The sequence below is a fragment of the Mus caroli genome, chromosome 1 (genome assembly GCF_900094665.2).
Source record: "Mus caroli chromosome 1, CAROLI_EIJ_v1.1, whole genome shotgun sequence".
NCBI lineage: Eukaryota > Metazoa > Chordata > Mammalia > Rodentia > Muridae > Mus > Mus caroli.
In genome coordinates, this window is record NC_034570.1 from 140618273 (window position 1) to 140638932 (window position 20660).

The 20660-nt window shown below is 39.0% G+C and overlaps 1 protein-coding gene across 1 annotated transcript in view; it reads right to left on the minus strand.

Moving 5' to 3' along the window:
- Positions 1 to 20660, minus strand: part of Pla2g4a (phospholipase A2 group IVA) — a 130293-nt gene that overhangs the window by 70396 nt on the left and 39237 nt on the right. Inside the window, exons 4-5 of the mRNA XM_021162091.2 lie at positions 4889 to 5037; positions 3703 to 3816 (exon numbers count right to left, since the gene is read on the minus strand). Coding sequence (XP_021017750.1) covers positions 3703 to 3816; positions 4889 to 5037 — 263 coding nt within the window. The remainder of the gene's footprint in view (positions 1 to 3702; positions 3817 to 4888; positions 5038 to 20660) is intronic.

Here is a 20660-nt window from a genome sequence, read left to right on the forward strand (position 1 = left end):
TTTGGGTATGTAGGCCAAACTGGCCTGACATTCATCTTCCTGCCTCAGCCTCTCTTGGGTGCTTGTAACAGGCAAGTGCCACCACACCCTAAGGCACACCCAGCACTGTTACACTGCTTTGTGAAATTTTCTTCCTGGTGTTTATCACGAGCTGCTGTTGAGTGATTACATAGTTGCTCACTGTTGCCCTGTTAGCATCCTTACCAGAATGTGAGTCTCTGGAACTAGGATTCTGCCCATCATGTCATCTACTCTTTATTCATCACTAAAGAAGTCAGAGGGAGCACTCAGGTTCCTCACGTATTACTCGGCACAGTACACATGACTACCCACTTTTCACACAGATCATTTGGTTCTTGAGCACGGTCGTCTCTGCCTCTCCCTAATACTTAGTAAGCTTCAGGCATGCAGTAAGCCCTCACATTCTCCTCATATTGAAGCTTATCATTCCACTGACAAAGTCAGAATTTTAAAATTATGTAATATGTCCTTGCTGGTTTTATTTTGAACGTCTGTGAAATGGGAAGAATTGCTGGTCCGTTTTGAGAACGTAGTCAAAGGAACGAAGGGAGAGAGGAACTTGGAAATAATGCATTCTAAACCATCATTTATGGATGAAAGTGAGACTCAGAGAAAGCAAATAACAAGTCAAACATCTGAAAGGAGAACAATGTCAATACAAACAAGATTACAGATGCCTAGTTCTGTTTCTACAGCCAAATGGACAGAGCTGTCCCTGGGAGTCAGCCCAAGTCCAATTGGAGGTTCCTGCTGATTCCCCAGCTGTGTCCTGGCCATGGACTCTCCTCGGGTTGAGCCAGTATTAACTTCCCAATGCCAAAAGTTTGAGAGAGCTTTGACTAGTAATGTCTTGGCTTGTGATTTCTGTGCTTTTTCACCAAAGCCAAGTGTTCTTATTATATCATGTTGTCATAATCATGGTGAAGGTTTACTTTAGTCTCTGCTCTCCCAGCATTCCCTAGCGACTCATTCTTTCTTACATGTCTGTGAGTGTTGCAGACAGAAAGCCACCCACCTAGGGCAGATCCTATCTCAGGAAATGAAGAGGAAGGCAAGGCTCCCATGGGGCTCTCCCACATGATCCGAGAAAAAACCCCGGACCCTTCACTCAACCAGCCAATTCCCTTTCTCCCAGTGAGCACTCGAGCTCATCAGATGGAAGGCAGACATTCAATAAAAATTTCAAGGGACTCTAGAAAGAAAAGTAATGAAGAAAAGCCTAACTATTTTCCAAGACACACTAAGGGAAGTGATTATATAACCTATTCTCAATTCAGGAATGTAGACCATCTCTTCAGAGATCACAAGTTATATAACTTAACGATAGCAAATGACAGAGGGAGAGGAAAAAATTTTTTTTCTCCATAATGTCTTCCTACATAATCAGTTCTTGGATCAGAGATTGAGGAATAAAAAAATTGTTTTCGGAAAGGCTAATCCAAGCTTACAACGCTCTCAACAAATCTTATTACAGTACCAGATGGGGGAGCTTTCAGGTGTTTCTGACCACCTCTATGCTCCTTGCTCCAGCACTCACCAGCATGGACCTGGTAAACCTTTAACTCAACAGGTCTCATCTTGCTTTCTTACTTTCAAGACTGCAGTTGCTTATGTCTGGAATGCTGAAATCTATATCTCTGCCCCCTGAAAAGCTACCCTTTCCTCAAGTCAAACAATACCAAAAGCAAAACACATTCATATATAGTGCTTAATAGGTACCAGTCACTGTTCTAGGCAGCACTCTATATATGCATGCATATACCATGCTTACTCTTTATGTTTTAATTTTTATACTTAATATAGAAAACACTATATTATATTAATATTTAAACTATCAAAATGACATATAGCTTATATTTTATGCAAAAAGTATAACAAGTTATAATTCAATTTATTTATGACCATTATATTATATTTTAACATGTATAGTTATCATAATAATTCCCTTGTAAGATATTCTCTCTATTTTTATAGATGAATAAGATGAGTCACAAAGAAACAACTAAATTTCCATGATACAAATGATGATAAAGAATACAAAGACCTAATGGAAGCTTTAAATGTCAAGGTATTAACCACTATGTTCACTATTCAAACTGTTCAAATGACCTGGTAACTCCTCTCACAAGAAAAACTTCCTTTCTTATGCACTCTAATTAAACTCTATACACACCTTACTGACCTTACTGATATTTATCTCAATGAATGGTGATTTCTTATTATTATACATGTACACACACACACACACACACACCTCCTTCCACTTACTATTACTAATCCAATACCATCTCTACCTCAGAAGAAGATAACTGAGAGAACTCCCTGTATCGTATTCCTTATATGACTGTACAAATAAAACGGCTGATACATCATAGTTTTTTCAATAAATGATTGTAAGATGAATGAATGAAAAGAAGTTAAGAGGTATCCACAGGAAAGTCAGGCATGAATCTCTTGTTACTGCATAGAACACATGCCCTCCAGAGAAGAGAAAGGACCCATGGAAATGCACAGATGTGGGTTCTCAAAGTCTCTGGGTAATGAGATCACATGGACTACTCAAGGAACCTTGTGATTTCCAGTTAACTTCTAAGTAACTGCACATCCATAGTATGCACATAAGTCATTGACCGACTCTGCAGGCACATATAATTAGTATTTGACTTTTTTAGTCTATATGGTTTGATTTACCAGTGGAAATTGCTAAGTTGGGTAGTGTGAGTAAGTTACTGCTAGAAAATACCAGATCAAATGGGACAAGGTTATCTGAGATTGCCATAGGATAAGCAGCATGGGGTAGCTGAGTGTTATGTTAGAGGTTTGTGTGAGAGGAGGAACCTGAAGTCATTCTAAGGGTGAGTGAAAGCAATGTTTCCCTGGGCATGATATTGTGTGCTCACTAGCCTACCAGTCAATTACATGTCTCACCTAAGACGTCTAGTTTGATTCTCATATGTTTCTCATGCATTAAGATACAGTGCATTTGTTCTGCACAAATAATTTATCCAAGAATTCTTTTTTCATTAATAAATTAATAAATAACTACCGAATTGTGATAATTCTGAAAGTACAAAAATAATAAAATTAATCCAACATTATTTCTTCTGATCTTTTACTGATTTGGACCTAATTATTTGAGACAGAATTATTTCTTTAGAGATGCTTAATTTACAGCAATATATTGACAGTAAACATGCGTGCTTACAATAGTGATAGTAAATATATGTTCTAACAAGTAGGACCCAAGGTTGAAATACTTTGCCTTTTGCAACCATCTTATCATCCCAAATGCTAACAGACCCTCCAGTGGAGTCCAAAATAGATGCTTCATTTCACTGCTATTATTTGGAACAACAAAATATCAATACCTCATAGTATCTATCATTTCAATCAAGGTATATATATTTAACAATAAGAGAATATTTAGAACAATTGTCTATGGCTATGGCTAAATGATAGAGTGTTTGCCTAGCCTGTGTAAGGGCTGTGGTCCTGGGTTTAAGCCACAACCCCACAAAGAATAACCAGAGAGGACAAAGTAAAGACAGGGAGCAAAAGAGCAAACAAGATGAAAGATAAAGTTGATAAGAAAAAATATATTTCCAAACATTAAGCCCAACTTTTGAAAATAAATCAATGCATCTGGAATATGGAGTGGAACATGATTATGCTGCTACTTACTTGGTTGAAAATAAAAGGGACTTCTTTCTTCTCTCCCACTTTCATTGAAGATACAGGGAATGTAGCTGTGCCTAGGGTTTCATCCATGACATAGTTGGCATCCATCAGTGTGATCTACAAAGCAAAGCAGAACGTAAGATGTTTCTCGGAATCTTTAGAAGCACTCTCTAAAATGTCTGTCTCAGAGGACAAGAGTGATGGTACATCAGTTAAGGGCACTAGATATTCTTCCAAAAGGACCTCGGCTCAATTCCCCACACCCTTGTGGCATGTCACACTGTCTGTACCTCCAGTTCTAGGGAATCTAATGTCCTTGTCTTGCTTACATGGGCATTGCATGTACATAGTGTACAGACATAATACCATCCAAACACTCAACACATTATATCAAAAAATAAGGTATTTTTAAAGAACCTGTTTATCATATAAAGTTCTAGATCAGGTAAGGTAACACAAAACCTTTAATACCAGCATCAAGGGGCAGGGCAGGCAGATATTAGGAGTTTGGGGCCAGTCTTCTCTAAAAAGTAGGTTCCATGTCAGCCAGGTCTATGTAGCAAGAACCTGTCTCAAAAATTATTTTAAAATTATCTAAAATAATATTTCATAGTCCCTTAAGGATTTCATGTTTTTGTTTTGTTTTTAATTTTAGTCCATTCTAGACAAGTAAGCTATACACATATCCCCTAGAAGTCTCAATAATTAATACACAAAAATAGTCTTTTTTCTCCCTCTTAAAACTACATTTCTATTGAAAGCAATAAATTTTACATATTCCTGACTGACCAATATTTATAAAAATGGAATATTATTACCTCTTTGTTTTGAAATATATAAAAGAAATACAGAAAATCAATGTGTCTACTTTTTAAAATCTCTATAAATAGACCTTATGAGCAATTGACAGTATTTATATTCTAGTTTGTTTATTTGTTTTGTTTTTTTGTTTAAAGAATTCCCATCTTTAGAACAGAAACCACATTTTCTCGAAAGTGCACAAGTATCCTGAAATTCTACCTGGATCCTCACATACCTCCATGCATACCATCCAGACACTCAGCAAGCATGACACCCAGCTCACAGGCAATCACAGTAATTTGAGGAGAAGGAAGTCAGTGAGGAAGATCCTTGATGTCTTGCTGCATGGGAACGAGCATTGTTCACATCCCCCAGATGATTCACTTACCTCCAAAACATTTTCCTGATTAGGATCCAAAATGAACTCAAAGGTCTCATTCCACACGGGGTTTATATCATTATTGAAGTGTCTCGTTCGCTTCCTGCTGTCAGGGGTTGTAGAGATGAAAAGTTCCACATAAGGATCTGGAGTGTCCACTATGGAAATCAATGGAAGAGAAGAAGACAAAATTGTCTCACAGTCTCACCTTTTTGTTAATGTCAGATGTTAAGTTACTTCCAGTAAGTGTGCAGTATTATACATCAAAATGTGATAACATACAACAGAACATCACCAGGTGGTATCTTTTTTCCATCATCTGTCCCTTCCTTTCATTACAGAAGAATGAGAAGGAATCATTTATAGAGCAATCTATTCAGAAATTCACCCACCTGGAGGGCCAGCATCTTGCTGGATCCAGCTACCCCACAATGAGAGGAATGGCATTTATCTAACTCTACAGCACGACCCTCACTACAGGGCTGTAACGGTAACAAGATCACAAATTCAAGATCCTCGTATTGGTCTACATGAGAAAAATCATCTTGCTTATTTTGCTTACCTAACACCACAGTAAAAGGCACGGCAAAATGAGTACTGCTACTGACAGAAACTCCATCATCTCCAAAATGAACAGGTATCCTGAAATTAGGCTGGGCAGCTTTAAGATGCAGCACTCGTATTAGCCCTTAGCCTGTCTTTACTGTGGCAGTATCAAACTAAAATGAGATGTCTAAAACAATGAAAGCCCTTTTTATGTCACATAAAAGTCCACTTGAGTCATGCCTATTCATGCTCCCTTAACGACAAAGAAAGAGAAGCGTGTAAAGGAACTATTTTACTTTATTCCTACTATGTTTATACTTAACTAAGTTACTCAAATCATATACATGGTGATTGGCCCCTCTTCCTTGAGTACACTGACTCCCCTGATAATGTTATACCACTGTTTGTACTTTTATTGTATGTGTGAAACGATACCTCTGTTTGTTTCCTTTAAGACCATAAATACCTTGAGGCCAAGGATCATAATATGTTCCTTTCATGCTTTCAGAATCTCTCAACTAAAACCTGCCACAGTAAAATATAAGGTCTGCATTTGTCTTTAACACAACCTTTCCTATGTGGCCACCAATAATAATTAGTGATGGTTCTTGATAAACTTTTTCAATACACATTTATCTCATTTAACTCTCACATCACAATACAATATGTACTCTATCTTAATACTCCATATGAAGAAAGCAACAGGAACTGACATGTGTCAGGCCTCTGACCTACAGCTAAGCTCCAGAGAAACACCTTGAACTTGGGTCATCTAATTTCATCAGCTGAAGCCTTAATGATATCTTGTCCCTAAGAAACAGGATGAGAACATAAAACACAGATTTCCATGAAGAGAAGAGCTGGACAAAGAGTGAGAGGCAAGGAAATAAGGAAATATAAATATCTTTTCAGCCAACACCATCAACTCAGCAACGGGCATCACTCAGAACAACTGGCACAAGAACTGGGAGACTGGGGTCAAGAGGAAGCCCTACCAGAGGAAAGAAAGAATAAGCTGAGCTATTCTGCTACCAACACTAAAATTGACCCCTCCCATATACAGCAGCCCAAGTTTAAGGAAGGAAACAGTACAGCGTCCTGCAACTGCACCTCAGGAGCTTCACCTAAGACCCTGTGTTATACTCAGAATGATGACCACTCATATTGTCTACAACACATCTAATAATGAGCTGGTCTGCACCAAACCCCTCATGAATAACTGTATGGTGCTAGCTGACAACACACCCTACAGCCAGTGGGAGGTGTCTCACTACTCATTCTGCTTACATTGAGAGAAGAGGGCCAACCTGGCTCTTAAGGAGGAAATATTTTTTTTTTAAAAAAAAGTGATTAATGAAAAATATTTAAAAAGAGATATATTATGAAAAGAAAGAGTGGAAGAGGTGGCAGTCTTATGAAAGAGCAGATCCAATGAGATGAGCTTCTTGCTGGCGGCCCATCAACCTTGGACCAGTGTGGTGAACAGATGGCTGTGTGCTGGACGACAAGGAGCAAGACATTTGAGGAAGATCAAAGGAGCAAAAGCTAGAAAGGCATATAAGTCAGCATCTAGAGCTTGCATAAGAAAGACCAGTGTTGTTTCATAGATATAAATAAATTTTTATCCATATATATCATGTGTTCCATAATCATCACATCAAATAACATAACCAATGTTCTTCACTTACTCTTTGAAACACTGCTCACAGTTTGTTTTATTAGGTTTTTTTTTCTTTTTGTCCTAATTGTATAAAGATACACAAAGAATTGTTTTATGTTTAAATTTCTACCTCAGACCTCATGGGACATTGGACAAGGACAGCGAGTCTCAAGGCAAGTGTGACATATAAATGTCCAGAGCTTTTGTAAAAACTCATCTCAGCCCCTAAACCGACAATGAGCAGGCAGGGTGCTGGCTTCATCATTAATGCATTAATGTACTGTCTAGCTGACATCACCAACATAGGACAGCTTCTGACGACACAGGTGAAATCCCACTCTGGAGAACAGGCAGCTCTTGCCTTTTCTAAGACAGCATGTATGTTTCCCAGACCAAGCAAGAAGAGCTATAGGACAGCAAGGCATCCATGAAGTGTGATAAGAGAAAGGCACTGGGGTGGTTCTGTCCCCTCAACTTGCTCCTTTGACTCTACACAATTAGCCAGAGCTTTAGAGGCCAAACAAGAAGCAAATCAGCATATTTAGAACAGTTATGGCATACAGAGAATGTAAGGAGAAGCAGGCTTTCCTCTGTGGAAGACAAGTAAATACATTCTATGAGAATATGATACAGCAAATGAAACGAAGAAAGGAACATTGCTATTTGTCACCCCATTAGGCCTGTCCTTTCTCACTGGGCCCTTTGTGTGTTTGTTCATTTTCAAATATATTCCCCAGACTATTAGGGGAGAAACTTAAGAAAACCCACTCTGGAACATAAAAGCTATATGGGAAGGGCAGGCATGTGGGTGATAATCATTCATTCACGCAATGCACTTTCAAGCTCACACTGTAGGCCAGGATTGCCTGTCAAAAGGTACTTTGGCTTTGATAAAGAGCCAAGCCCTAAACTGTAGATTTGAATTATGAAAGTGAGTCAAAAACAAATAGCCTAATTTTAACAGCAAGATAAATGGGAGACAAGCAGATACATCACACTGGTGACTCCCCGCTCACTCACCCAAGTGGTTATGCAAAAACCAGGTCAAGTCGTAGGTGGAGGGATTGTTATTTGAGGCTTGATATTTGAGTCTTATATCAGAGATGTTTTTATTTTATTTTATTTCATTTTATGTGTATGAGCATTTTGCCTACTTAATGTGCACCCACTGCATGTGTGCCTGATATCCTTGAAGGTGAAAAGAGGCACCGAATCCCTTAGATCAGCAGTGAAGGATGGTTATGAGCTACCAAGTGGGTACTAGGAATTGCACCGGGTGTAAGATACAGAGTGTAAGAACAACAAGTTGCTCTTGACCATCCAGTTATCTCTCCATCCTTTCCTATGAGTCTCAGAGGAAGAAGGAGAGATCACAGAGCAGACAGGGAAAGGAAACAGAAGGTAAAGTTCCTTGGAAGACACCAAAGAGAAACAAGAAGTAGCAATTAGTAAAGTGTAAGGTCTCAATTAATAACAGGACCATTTTTTTTTAGTGAGTTTGGACTCTCAGTGCCTGCCTTGGTTTAAACCATTTTAAATTAGACAAAATGAAAGGAAAAATCATATTTAAAGACATCTGTTCCATCTTCATATGTCAAACTATCGAAAACATCTTGAAAATTAGAATCTCGTTCAATTCCTTTGCCTTGCAAATATTTACTTTATTTTTAAATAAAGTCAAAGTGAACAGCTTAAAATGCTTGAAAAGAGGGACATGTTTATTGGGGTTTTTTTTGTTGTTGCTTGGTTTTGGTGTTTTGTTTGTGTTTGTTTGTTTCTCCTATTGTTTCTTCAGCAAGAGATTTGAAAGTTAAGATGTCAAAAGTTGATGGGCTGACGAGAGCAGCTGTCAGAATGAGGACTACTAACAGCTCCAAACTCTGATGTTTTAGTCTCATTTTCTGCTAATCATGAAAGGCAGGAGACACCATCCCTGGGAGAATCTCCAGAATGAAAGGAAACTTTAAGGTATGAGTTTTAAAGTTCATGTCCATGCTATAGGAACTATAATAATGGCTGGAAGAGTAGCACAGTTAGAATCTGTGGGAAGGGAAATCAGTCCATTTTGATGGCAAAAACTTAGCCCAATGCTTTAAGAGAATTTCCTAGAAATGCATTTAAAAATAATTTAAAAAAAAGAATCAATAAAAGGCAAGAAAAGAACAGAACCCCCTGTCTATTTAATATCTTATAAATTAATACCCACAGGTCCATTCATTTATGCTGCACCACTAATCATTAACCAGTGAACACCTGAATTGTTTCCAGTTAAAGAAGTAATGAAGCGAAAATATGTGTGGGCAGAAACTCTCCTGCTTCTCATCCTTTATCTACCTCTTGACAAACAAAAAATGATGGGGGTGTAGGATAAAGACCATCTTTATTATCATAAAGATGACATGAAGCTACATGCTCCAGAAATAGCTTCACAATTCCATGGCTCTGAAACTTACTCATAAACTCTAGGAGCGCCTGCCTGAAGTCATAACAGTCCCATCTGTCACTCAGCTTTATCCAGGTCACAGACTATGTGATTCATGACAAGAACGGGTGCAGCTCCTTAACTCCCAATTTTATTAAAAAAAAAAAAAAATCTATTTTTTCTCTTCCACTTTACCCCAAGACAATCTAAACTCCTTGCTTGAAATAAAATTGATGAGTAATTTACTGATTTGGAGGTGAGGCACGAACAAACCCCAAAGATTTCAAAAAGAGGGTTCCCAAAAATGCAGAATCCATTTTACCATAAGTGGTAGAGAGCTTAAAAGTTTGTTTCTCGCCGGGCAGTGGTGGCGCACACCTTTAATCCCAGCACTTGGGAGGCAGAGGCAAGCGGATTTCTGAGTTCAAGGCCAGCCTGGTCTACAGAGTGAGTTCCAGGACAGCAAGGGCTACAGAGAGAAACCCTGTCTGGAAAACAAAACAAAACAGAACAACAAAAAAAGTTTGTTTCTCTTTTTTGAGACCATTGGTTACTATGCCAGAATCATCTACAGTGGTGGGTTTAAAATGCAAACTGGAACTGGGGATATCTGAGGACTCATCTGAATGTGCAAAGCCTTAAGTGCATCCCAGAAACACATAGGAACAAAGGAAGAAAGAAATGGAGAGAGGAAAGAAGGGAGAGGGAAGGGGGAGGGAGGGAGGGAGGGAAGGAAGGAAGGAAGGAAGGAAGGAAGGAAGGAAGGAAGGAAGGAAGGAAGGAAAATGCAGCTCCCATCAGAATCTTCAGATTGGTTTAGAAATCTCCATTTCTAGTAACATAATCAGGTGATTGTTTTACACACCTTTCAAAACCAAGGACTTATACACTATAGGGTTAGAATAAACTAAACAATGACAGTCTAATAATACCCATATAAACACTTGGCATAAGGAACGTAACAAATGTTATCTTGCCCTCCTGTACAGGAATTACCCAGCCATACACTGTTAAGCACAGTCCAGCTAACCACTACTGATGCTGTGTAACACTTATTTATTTTCAAGTAGCCACATGAAAACCATCTCCAAGAATAAAGTAAAGCAGGTATGATGGTCAGCAATTTGTTTGAGGTTTTGAGCTGTTATTTAAACTTTAGTTTTCAACTACCCCCAAACCAGAAAGGTCAGGACTTAAGGAGGAATTTGCTTAAAAGCCTGACTGTGGATGTTTCCAAATGTAGCCATTTCTTTGAAATTGTTATGATAATCAGCAGGTTTGAGGATAGCCAGTCTCTTCCGTACTGATATTCTAAGATAGCTGAGTGGCTCCCACAGCTCCTAGGACAGGGTGGTCAGCAACACCATTTAACCGTCCCTCAAGGGCTCTGGCTTACACAGAGCACTGGTGTCTCTCTCATCCACATCTTCTATCTCCATTGTGAGGCCATAAATCTGTTCTTACTACCTGGAAAAATCCTTCAGTATGCAGAAACCAAACCCATATCCTTTCCATCTCTCTTTCTCAAAATGCAACACAACACAAAACAAAAACTAGACGTAAACCTTGTACTCTTCCCTGGCTTTGCTTTTTGACTTTGCACCACCATCATTTACAGCTGCGGGAATTAGAAAGCAGAGTGGCTTCCCTTCCCTCTGAGCTTTTTACATCCAATTTTCTCCACAGTTCTTGTTTCTTACACCTTAAAAATGAACCTTCTATCTAGCTCGTCAGTAATAATTCCACACACACTGCTGCCCTCGTTCACCAAGCACCAAGGTTACCGTGAACATAATATAATCCAAAACCTGCAGTGGATAACTCAGCAGGCACTCTTCACAACACCACACAGTTGGATTTCTGGAACACAGTATTTAACTTTACTTCCTGCAGAGCCAGGGCTAAACATGGTGAGGCGGGGGACAAAAATAAACCAGAAAGACCCTTCACCAACTCCCAAGTTCCCCTGTGGTCAGCGACTCTTCCTCTAGCACACACTGCAATGCTATTGTTTGTCTTTAACAGTGAAACCAAAGAGCACCCTGAGATCCCCCTTGTTTCAAACATTCTGCCCATGCAGGCTGGGAGTAGAAATCTTTGTTCTAACACAGCAGAGCTGTACTTCAGATTTGCACCTCTCATTGTTTTCTCTCCAGATTGAAAGTTAAAAAGTTATCCAGCCACTGCTATTGTCCTAAGAATGTTCAAGAAAAGAGCTCAAAGACAGGAGAGTTGGGACTAAAGGGAATAAGGTCTTCTCGTCATGCTCTTAATTTAGTTTGTACTTTCCTAGGCAAAGAATTGACTGTTCTGCTTTCCAGTAGGGTGAAACTGGCAACTAAAATTCATTTTCCCAGCAAGCTTAGTATATATGCATCTACAGACAAGTAACTTGATGCAAGTTACTCATTAGACACAACTACTCCCACCACAGAGAAAAAGACAGACCTGTGGACATGTACCGAGTCAAACAAGATCCTTCAGAAACAGGCTTCAACTCAGCTGAACAGATAGCTGAGTGGTTAACAATACTAGTTGCACATGTATGAGGGTGGACTTTGAATCTTAGGACTGACATCAAAAGCCTACTGTGTTCCCTTGCATGCCCGAATCTCTATACTCCACTGAGAGTGGAGGATCTGTAGAGCTTACAGGCTACCAGGCTGACCTAAAATCACAAGCTCCATATTCAGTGAGAGACGTTGCCTCAAAGAAATCAGACACACTATGATAGAGAAGGATGCTCTGCAGCATCCTTTGGTCTATACAAGTGTATGTGTACAAGTACACATTATATCACACACTGACATGCATATTACACACATGCACAGAAGTATATATGGACAGAAAACAAACAACAGGCTTTAACTCAGTCTCTCTAAGCCACAGCTGCAGCAAATAAAGCAATTTTAAGTATTTTCTGTCTGTACTACACTGTAAATCCTAACAGGGATCCATTACTTCTTATCCAGTATTGAATGGTAGAATGGCGAAGCCAACAGCAAATTATGAAATACAAAACATCACAAGAATATAATGAATATCATAAAAGGTTATCTAATAATGAGAGACACTGAGGAACAGGTAGGTCTCACTATTGGCTCAATCTTATCTCCATTCTACTCCTCAGTAATATGCCATAACTCTCGTAATATAGCCCCCATTGTTTTTGATTTGTATCTCAAAAAAAATTAGTGCCAGCCACTTCTTCCAAGTGTATTTGTATTTCATCTGTATTTCAAAGAAAGACTGAAAAACAAATTCTGAGTCTCCCTGAATAGTTCCTTACCAGAACAGGAATGCATCAGGGTAGGTGTTTATAGGTATCAGCCCATGCTCCCTCCAGAAAAGGCTAAGAACTGGAATCCTTCGGGCTAAAAGTACTGAAAGGTAACACCAATGAATGGTGGAAAATACTGAAGTGGAAAAAAAAATACATGGTATCTGCAGATCTCCAACAAAATTCAACTTTTGTTGCTTTTGTATGACCATTTTATTTAAGTCTCTGTGGTACCATTTAGAAGGGAACAAAATGCTTTTGTTGTAACTCTTAGGTCTTGGGAGACAGCTTAGTTGGTTAAGTCCTTGCTGCATACACTTAAGGACCTTAGTTTACCCAATATGCACAAAGCCCTGAGCTCAATCCCCACTTAAATCTCAGTTCTGCCCAAACCAGACAGGCCTGCTATCTTAACACTCGGGGAAGGCAGGAGGATCCGAAATTCAAGGTCATCCTAGCCTATGTAGTGAGTTCAAGGCCAATCTGTGCTACATGAGGCCATGTCTCCAAAACAACAACAACAACCCACCACGTTTCATAGAGTCACAGAAAGACATGAAGTATAAGTCTTGAGAACTTCGCTCAGCCCCTCTGGTTATTTAACAAATAGTTATGCTGTGAAGGAACCTGAGAAGAAGATGTAACTGTCACTTCAGGTAACAGTCAATAGTGAATAGACATGAAATGGCTGAGCAGCTTCCCCCAGGTCACACAGTTGACAAACAGTGGCCACGTGAGCCTAGCAATACACAGAGTGCTGGCTCTGGCCTCTGCACAGCTTCCTCTTTGGTGGGAAAGCCACATTCAGTGTAGTTCCTTGCCACAGATAGGAAGCTTCTCTTATTTTTTTCGAGGGACTTGGCAAGCCCTGACTACACAGGGACACTAAGCATTTATCAGTAAGGACCTTAGTGAAAGAAAGTTGCTACAATAAGCCTTGGTTATGTTTCCTTAATATTTCTTTTCCAAAGTCAAAATTCCCATGTTGCTATTACAGTTTATGTTTGAATTTTATCTGAAAATTTACGTAAGTGATTTCACTGAAGCCAGACATGACAGTGCATGCCTGTGATCCCAACACTTGAGAGGTAGAGACGGAATGATAAGATGTTTGATGTTTAAGTTCATCCCCAGCACATAGAGTTCAAGATCAACCTTGGCCAAAACAAAACAACAACAACAAAAACAAAACAAAACAAAACAAAACATCATCAACAACAACAGCAAAACTTGAAGTATTTTGATATATCAAAGGAGCTGTAAAAACAGAAAATAACTTCCAAGGATGGAGATGTGATACTAGGTGATATTCCAACTATATCTGTGTTATATTTAATTACCCATTCCAGTTCTACACAACTCTAAAAACATAAAAGTTTTTTATTTTCAGGAAAAAAACTTTAAAACATTAAAAATAATATGCTAGACATGTTTATACAAATGTTTAAAATTCTAGAGTCATGGGGCTATTTTATTTGACACAGAAATTTTAAGAAAGTACTTTGGGAACTTAAGAAAGGTTAATCTCATTTTTTTTAAAAAAAGTTAATTCCTTTACATTTTAATCATAGCCTTTTATAACTTTTTCAGCAAAAAAAGAATGCTTTTAGTCCATGCAAAGAAGACTGAGAACATAACTGAACTGTAAGAGAGATTTGGAAAATAAGCTTTTGTTCTCACTTGACTGAACATTGGCCTTTCAAAGTGTACATAAAAGTAAAAGCAGGAACTCAAGGATGCTCCTGAATGAGACAGGAGTGATGAGGGCCAAAATGAGTAGATGATGGCTGAGCCTTCAAAGCAGCACATGGGCTGGGTGCAGGGATCCCTACTGGGACAGGTAATGAACTTTCTCTTCAATGCCACCTATATATACCTATACTGCTGTAACCCTCTTCTGCGTACTCTATTAAATAAAGGGTGAAATTCTCTAAACTGGGTGAAATCCCACCTAGCCAAGGTTACTGAAATAGACAATGGCATTGTTAACTGAACCCCTAAGACTTAAATTAATACACACACACACACACACACACACACACACACACACACACACAAACCTCTTCAAATTTAAGTGCAGAGGAAAATGCCTAAATGGACTCCTAAAGTTATTTGAAAACTCACATAGAATGTGAGGATCTAAGCAGACGAGGAAAACATTCCACTTTAGCACCTGGTACTTCTCCATGCCTAACACATTCTCTTCGTTGTCACATAGAGTGAAGACATGTGAGATAAACATGTTAGGAGACACTTGACTCATCTTGAAATTATCTCCTCTGAAATGACCGCTGGGGAATAATTTCATTAGATTTAGAGCCCTTTAAACTTTTGGGTGGACTCAAAAACATTCCAAACATATTAGTAAACTCTTTAAAAACTCATATTCAGTCATATCCTAAAGGTTGACCCTAGAGAAAGAAATTACCAAATACACACGTCAGGGTAGCAGATGGGAAAGAGCAAGGTCAGTCAGTTCCAAAGAATAAGATTTGAAATTCTGTAATTAAAGTACATAATTACTAATAAAAATCTCTATATTGTGTGCTTCAGAAAACTTCTAATAAAATGTGGACAGAAATAACACAGACATTTATAATCTGGACAGGAGGAGTAACATAAAGCTATTTTTCCAATTTTCTCCTCACTGAGGCAGCAAAAAGAAGCTCATCAACTTGATTTATTTCCCCAGTACTCCTTAAGTTCTTAGTTGAGATGTTTGAGAATATTTACATTTTTATGTGGATACAGGAAATGGTTCCACAACAACAGGCAGTGTATCGAGCACACAGATAAGTAACTTAATGCTAACTGATATGTTCACATTTCCAAGACAAAGTAAACAAAGTCAGAGGGAGGGCATGTAGGTTGTCTAGAAACAGGGTGCTTGTAATGGGGAATCACTAGGACTTGTGGTCTTTTGAAGAGGCTTTAACCAGGTGGACTTAAAGGAGGAATTTACCTTGATGCTTTAAAAACAAGACTGAAAAAGGTCAGTCGGGAGATGGCTTGGTAGGTTGAAAACAAAAGCATTTTGTGCAGTCGTGGTGATGTAATTATGGATCCACAGAACACATAAAGTCAGGCAAGCCACTAAGTGTCACAATGTCCTCACAGAAAGAAGGAGATTTCCTGGAAGCTTGTATGTCAGGTAGCCAGGGTCTGAAGCTATGAACAAGAGCTGATCAAACAAGGTGGAAAGTATAACTGACTGACACTTGTAGAGCTCTATGACTATACATATGGGCTGTGGTATGCATGAAAAACATTAACACACATGAGCATACATTTGTATTTTACACACACACATACACACACACAATTTTAAAATCAGTTGTAAAAAAGATGGCAATCTTTCCTGAAATTCACCTGAGTTTTAACTTTCTTGCATTCCAAAGGGCTAGAAAGCTATGCTTCTCACCCACTGTGTGAGGCCTGATCTGGTAGCCATGGGTCTGGGGTCAACATCATTATCCTATGGAGGTTCACAAGTGCTCTTTATTGTTGCACAAACTAAGAAGAAGTCTTCCCTTAGGGATTTCATTTCCTGACAAAAGCAGAAGGCCAGGACCCATAAAACCATGGAACTGAAGATGGAGGCCAGTGAAGTCATCATCAATGCTTGCTGCAGGCTTTCCTTCTGCACTATAGGAAATTCTAAACACCTAGAATTCTTGTAGTTTCTTAGGGAATAAGGGAGACCACCCACACTCATTACCTTTAATGAGTTGGGGCTTGGTCTTAAGTTTGCTTTTTCTTGCTATGGTCAAAGACCAAGACCAAAAGCAACTTGGGGGAGAAAGGCCTTATTTCATTTCCTACTTATTTCAGTCCATCACAAAGGGAAGGCAGGGCAGGAATCTAAAGGTGGGAACTAAAGTAGAGGCCATAGAGGAATGTTGCTTACTGACTTGCTCATAATGGCTTGCTCAGTCAGATTTATAATATGACCCAGAATCACCTGTGCAGTGGTTTCCATATGACCTCAACTTGTGTCACACTGACCAAAACAGACCCAGAGTCAAACCCAAAGTGACTTAGAAATGTGCTAATTGAGTGTTGCTTTCCCTGAGTGTGAGCATAAAAAGTCACATGACCACTCATTGGTGTGTTAAGAATGATTGATCACTAGAATGCAAAATATACAACACAGTAGATTCAAGACTCACTGAGCATTTGCAAATATCGTATGCTTAATAATCACTTTGTACATGGACATGTAGTTAAAACTTAATTTTAGAGGCATTTTGATCATTATTTCTGGAATGTCATGGGTGGTTGTTCTGCATTGTTTAAGTGCCAATTCAGAATTGTTGCTGACTCATAAGTGAGCATCTCTCTTGAAGATGGAAGTGGAACTTTAGAGTATCTCTTTTCTCAGAAGCTAGTAAAATCAAGGCATACCATGAATGTCCATAAAAACTCTTCCATGGCACTAAAGAAATGGCTCAGCTGTTAAGAATACTTGCTGTGAATTCCTGATGCCTGAAGCTGAGATCAAAACTATGCAAGGATCAGGTTCCCTGCATACATCTTTAAGTCCACATTTAAGAGGGGCAGAGACAGGACAATCAATAGGGCTTTCTGGCTTTCGGCTTAGCCAAGAAAATGCAATCTCTTAGTTCTAAAAGAGCCCCTATTGCAAAGGAAGAAATGGAATAAATAGAGGAGGACATCTGACACCTTCTTCTAACCTCCACAAGGGCACAAGCACACACACACCCACACCCACACACACACACACACACACACACACACACACACATGCAGGCACACACGAATACATATATACATACATACAAATCTTCAAAAACACATTTACATTCTGACAGTAAACTTGATTTTACACCTCATATTCTCTGGCAATTTGTACAAATGATGATATTTATTTAAATTTCACACAGACAACACATTCTTAACAAGATTTGCCTTGTCTCAACCAAAGCTACTTGCAGAGGTGAATAAAACAATGTTTATAATGCTGCAGTGGTTAAAAGCAGAGGAAATACCAGGCAAATATGATATAGTCTAGTCACAAACTAAGATGAAGGAGCATTAAGCACTAGGAATCCCTTGGGATAGGAGATGCAGCACTTAGGTGCTTGGGAATATTCATGTGTATACAGGACCTGACAAAAAGGCGACCACTTGAGTTTGAGTAGGCACTGAGGTCCTTGGAGCAATAAAAAGAAACAATGCACTTTTGCTACTAGTATCCTGGCTTAATCATGGTTCCAGTCTAATGAATTTCAGGATCAAAGAATGGAATTGTGATGCAGGATTTAAATCTCTGTGTTTGTTTCTGTTAGTCTTCTAGGTGAAAATGCTTAGTCGTGGAATTGCGCAGTCGTTATAGGAATTAGAAAGCAAAATAAAGGTGGTAAGGGGCTTATGGTATTTGTTTTAATAAGTACAAGCAGTAAAAACTAAAAACACTTGGACGTTTACTCCACTATTCAATATTGAAGCTGTACACATAAGGAAGAATGAAAACCAACAGAAGCATCCTGCCTGCTGAAAGTGCTCAATGGATCGTCCATGCCTACATCACTTACATGCTTGATCTTCATCTCCTTGATGAAACTTCTCAATTTTTAATAAAATTTTCTGGTAATCATATAAATACTATGACCCTGTAAACATGTACATATCACTCTTAAATTGTTTTGTTCTGTTTAAAAGTCCTCATTAAGCTCTGCTGTCTCCTGAGCAATGAAAAGGAAGGCCTACCTATGATTCTATAAGTATCTTTAGAAGCCCGATATTTTTAGGGTAAAATCCGCAGAGGAAAGTTCTCAGTGTCCAATAAAGAGGCCAAGAAAAGCCTTAAGAGTTTGGTATGCTATAACATACCTGGAGTCCCAGCACTGGGAAGGCTGAGGCAGGAGGAGTTCTGTAATGAGTTCAAGGTTAGCCAGTGCTACATAGCCATGTCTCAATAACAAATAAACACAAAATCCTCTTCCATAGATACCAACAATAATTACATATTAAAATCTCTACATTAGTTTTTAAAGACCCCCTTGAACAAAGCCCAATAGACTTGTTGTCTCATCTCTTCTAAGAGAATGAAGCTTGGCTTTACCTGCATCTAAACTCTAGAACTGGCCTCTGCTGTCCCATGACTTATGTATTCCCTGGCACTTTTTAAAATTAAGAAGCAAGAATTCAGTACAGGAACTCAAATAGTTCTGCTCTGCTATGTGTTTGGTTCCACAATTAGTTCACCATCATGGTTCTGTTGACATAGGGAGAACTTACTGAAATCCTGCCACCAGTGCAGCCGTTCCTCGCAGGTACAACTTCTGTGAGAAAAGTCATGGAATAAGTGTCACACCCACCAAGACTCAGCTCCCAACCTATGCATTCATGCTGCCTGTTACGTGCAACATGTAAGATAACTGACTATGACTTCAAAATAAGAGTATATCAATTTAATGCAAACTACCTATTTTAGAAATGAGAGTATGGTGATGATCTTTAGCCAGGTGCAAATTTGAACTTTATGCTGCATTTCTAACAACCTTGACCACACTGATGCAGAATGTGTTTGGTTCTGGGACATTAGATACAAACAATGCACAGTAGTATCAACATTTAATGCTTCTAAGATCATCAGCCATGCCCAAAAGAGACTGACAACTATCTTGTTCTTGTTTGCCTTAGGGTTCTGGTTCTCCTCCTTGTGTATTCCTACTTCTGTCACATCATTACCTGATATTAGAAGCTGGCAACAATGCCCCACCCCTTTAAAAATGTAGTCAAAATGCTAGCCATCATTCTTCTATACCAACATGTAGAGCTAACATTTTCTTTTCAAATAAATGCAGGAAGCATAAAATGGAAATATGGTGGGGCTGGAGACATACCTCTGCAATTAAGAGCACTTGTTGCTTTTGTAAGCTTGGTTCCCAGCACCCACAGTTCCAGGGAAGCATACCTCCTCTTCTAACTTCTACAGACACATGCATACACATAAGCAAAACACTCACATATGTAAAATAAACATGGAATAGGGATTTCTGCTCTTCATGTGTTCCAGGTCTTGGGAACACTGACTAAACACTTGATCATTGAGCCTTTCACCTATATTCAATGGCAGTTCCTCTCATTAACCCTACTTTTAAAAGAACATATCTGGAGCCCAATGGTCTAACCTGTGTCAAATCCACTGTAGGCACGGAAATCAACTCAGCACTATTCTCATTAGTCTACTTCCTGGAGTAATTACAGTAAATGCCTCAGGTTCCAAAGGAATCCAGTCCACACCAGGTGACACTATCAGAGGCTTTCCTATCAGTCTAGACTATCAGAGGCCACACAGCTCTAGTTAATATACACATATGCACAGTGAGTCCGAGTCACATCCCAAGTGTAGCCACACCCATTGTCTCTACACAACAGAACGATTATTGGTGGAAGAGGACCGCGGCTGCTTTGTCTAAGAGATAAAAGCCATATTTGTAAAAGTCAAATCAGGACTATTGTTTGCATGGCTGGCAAGTTATTGGCACAGGGCTTCACAAGAGGAAGAAAGGCCTTTTCATTTAACAGTTGACCCATTCCACTCCCAGGATTTTTGACTAAGGGTTCTGGATCAGGCAAGAACAAGGCAGCTGCCGGTCTCTCCGGGACATGGTTGCTAATATCAGAAGCGGTAAGTGTTGGCCATGTACTTAGTATATGCTTTTTTTTTTTTCACGGAAAATTCTGACTTAAAATGACAGAAGGGCAAAGAATTGTAAAAGGTCAAATAAGAATAAAAGGACCACAGTGACAAGCAGGATTAGGCAGGCTAGACAGAAGCATGATGTTCAAGGCACTAAACCAGTGAGTCTCATTAGTTTTGAAGAAATTGCTATTCTTATGCTCA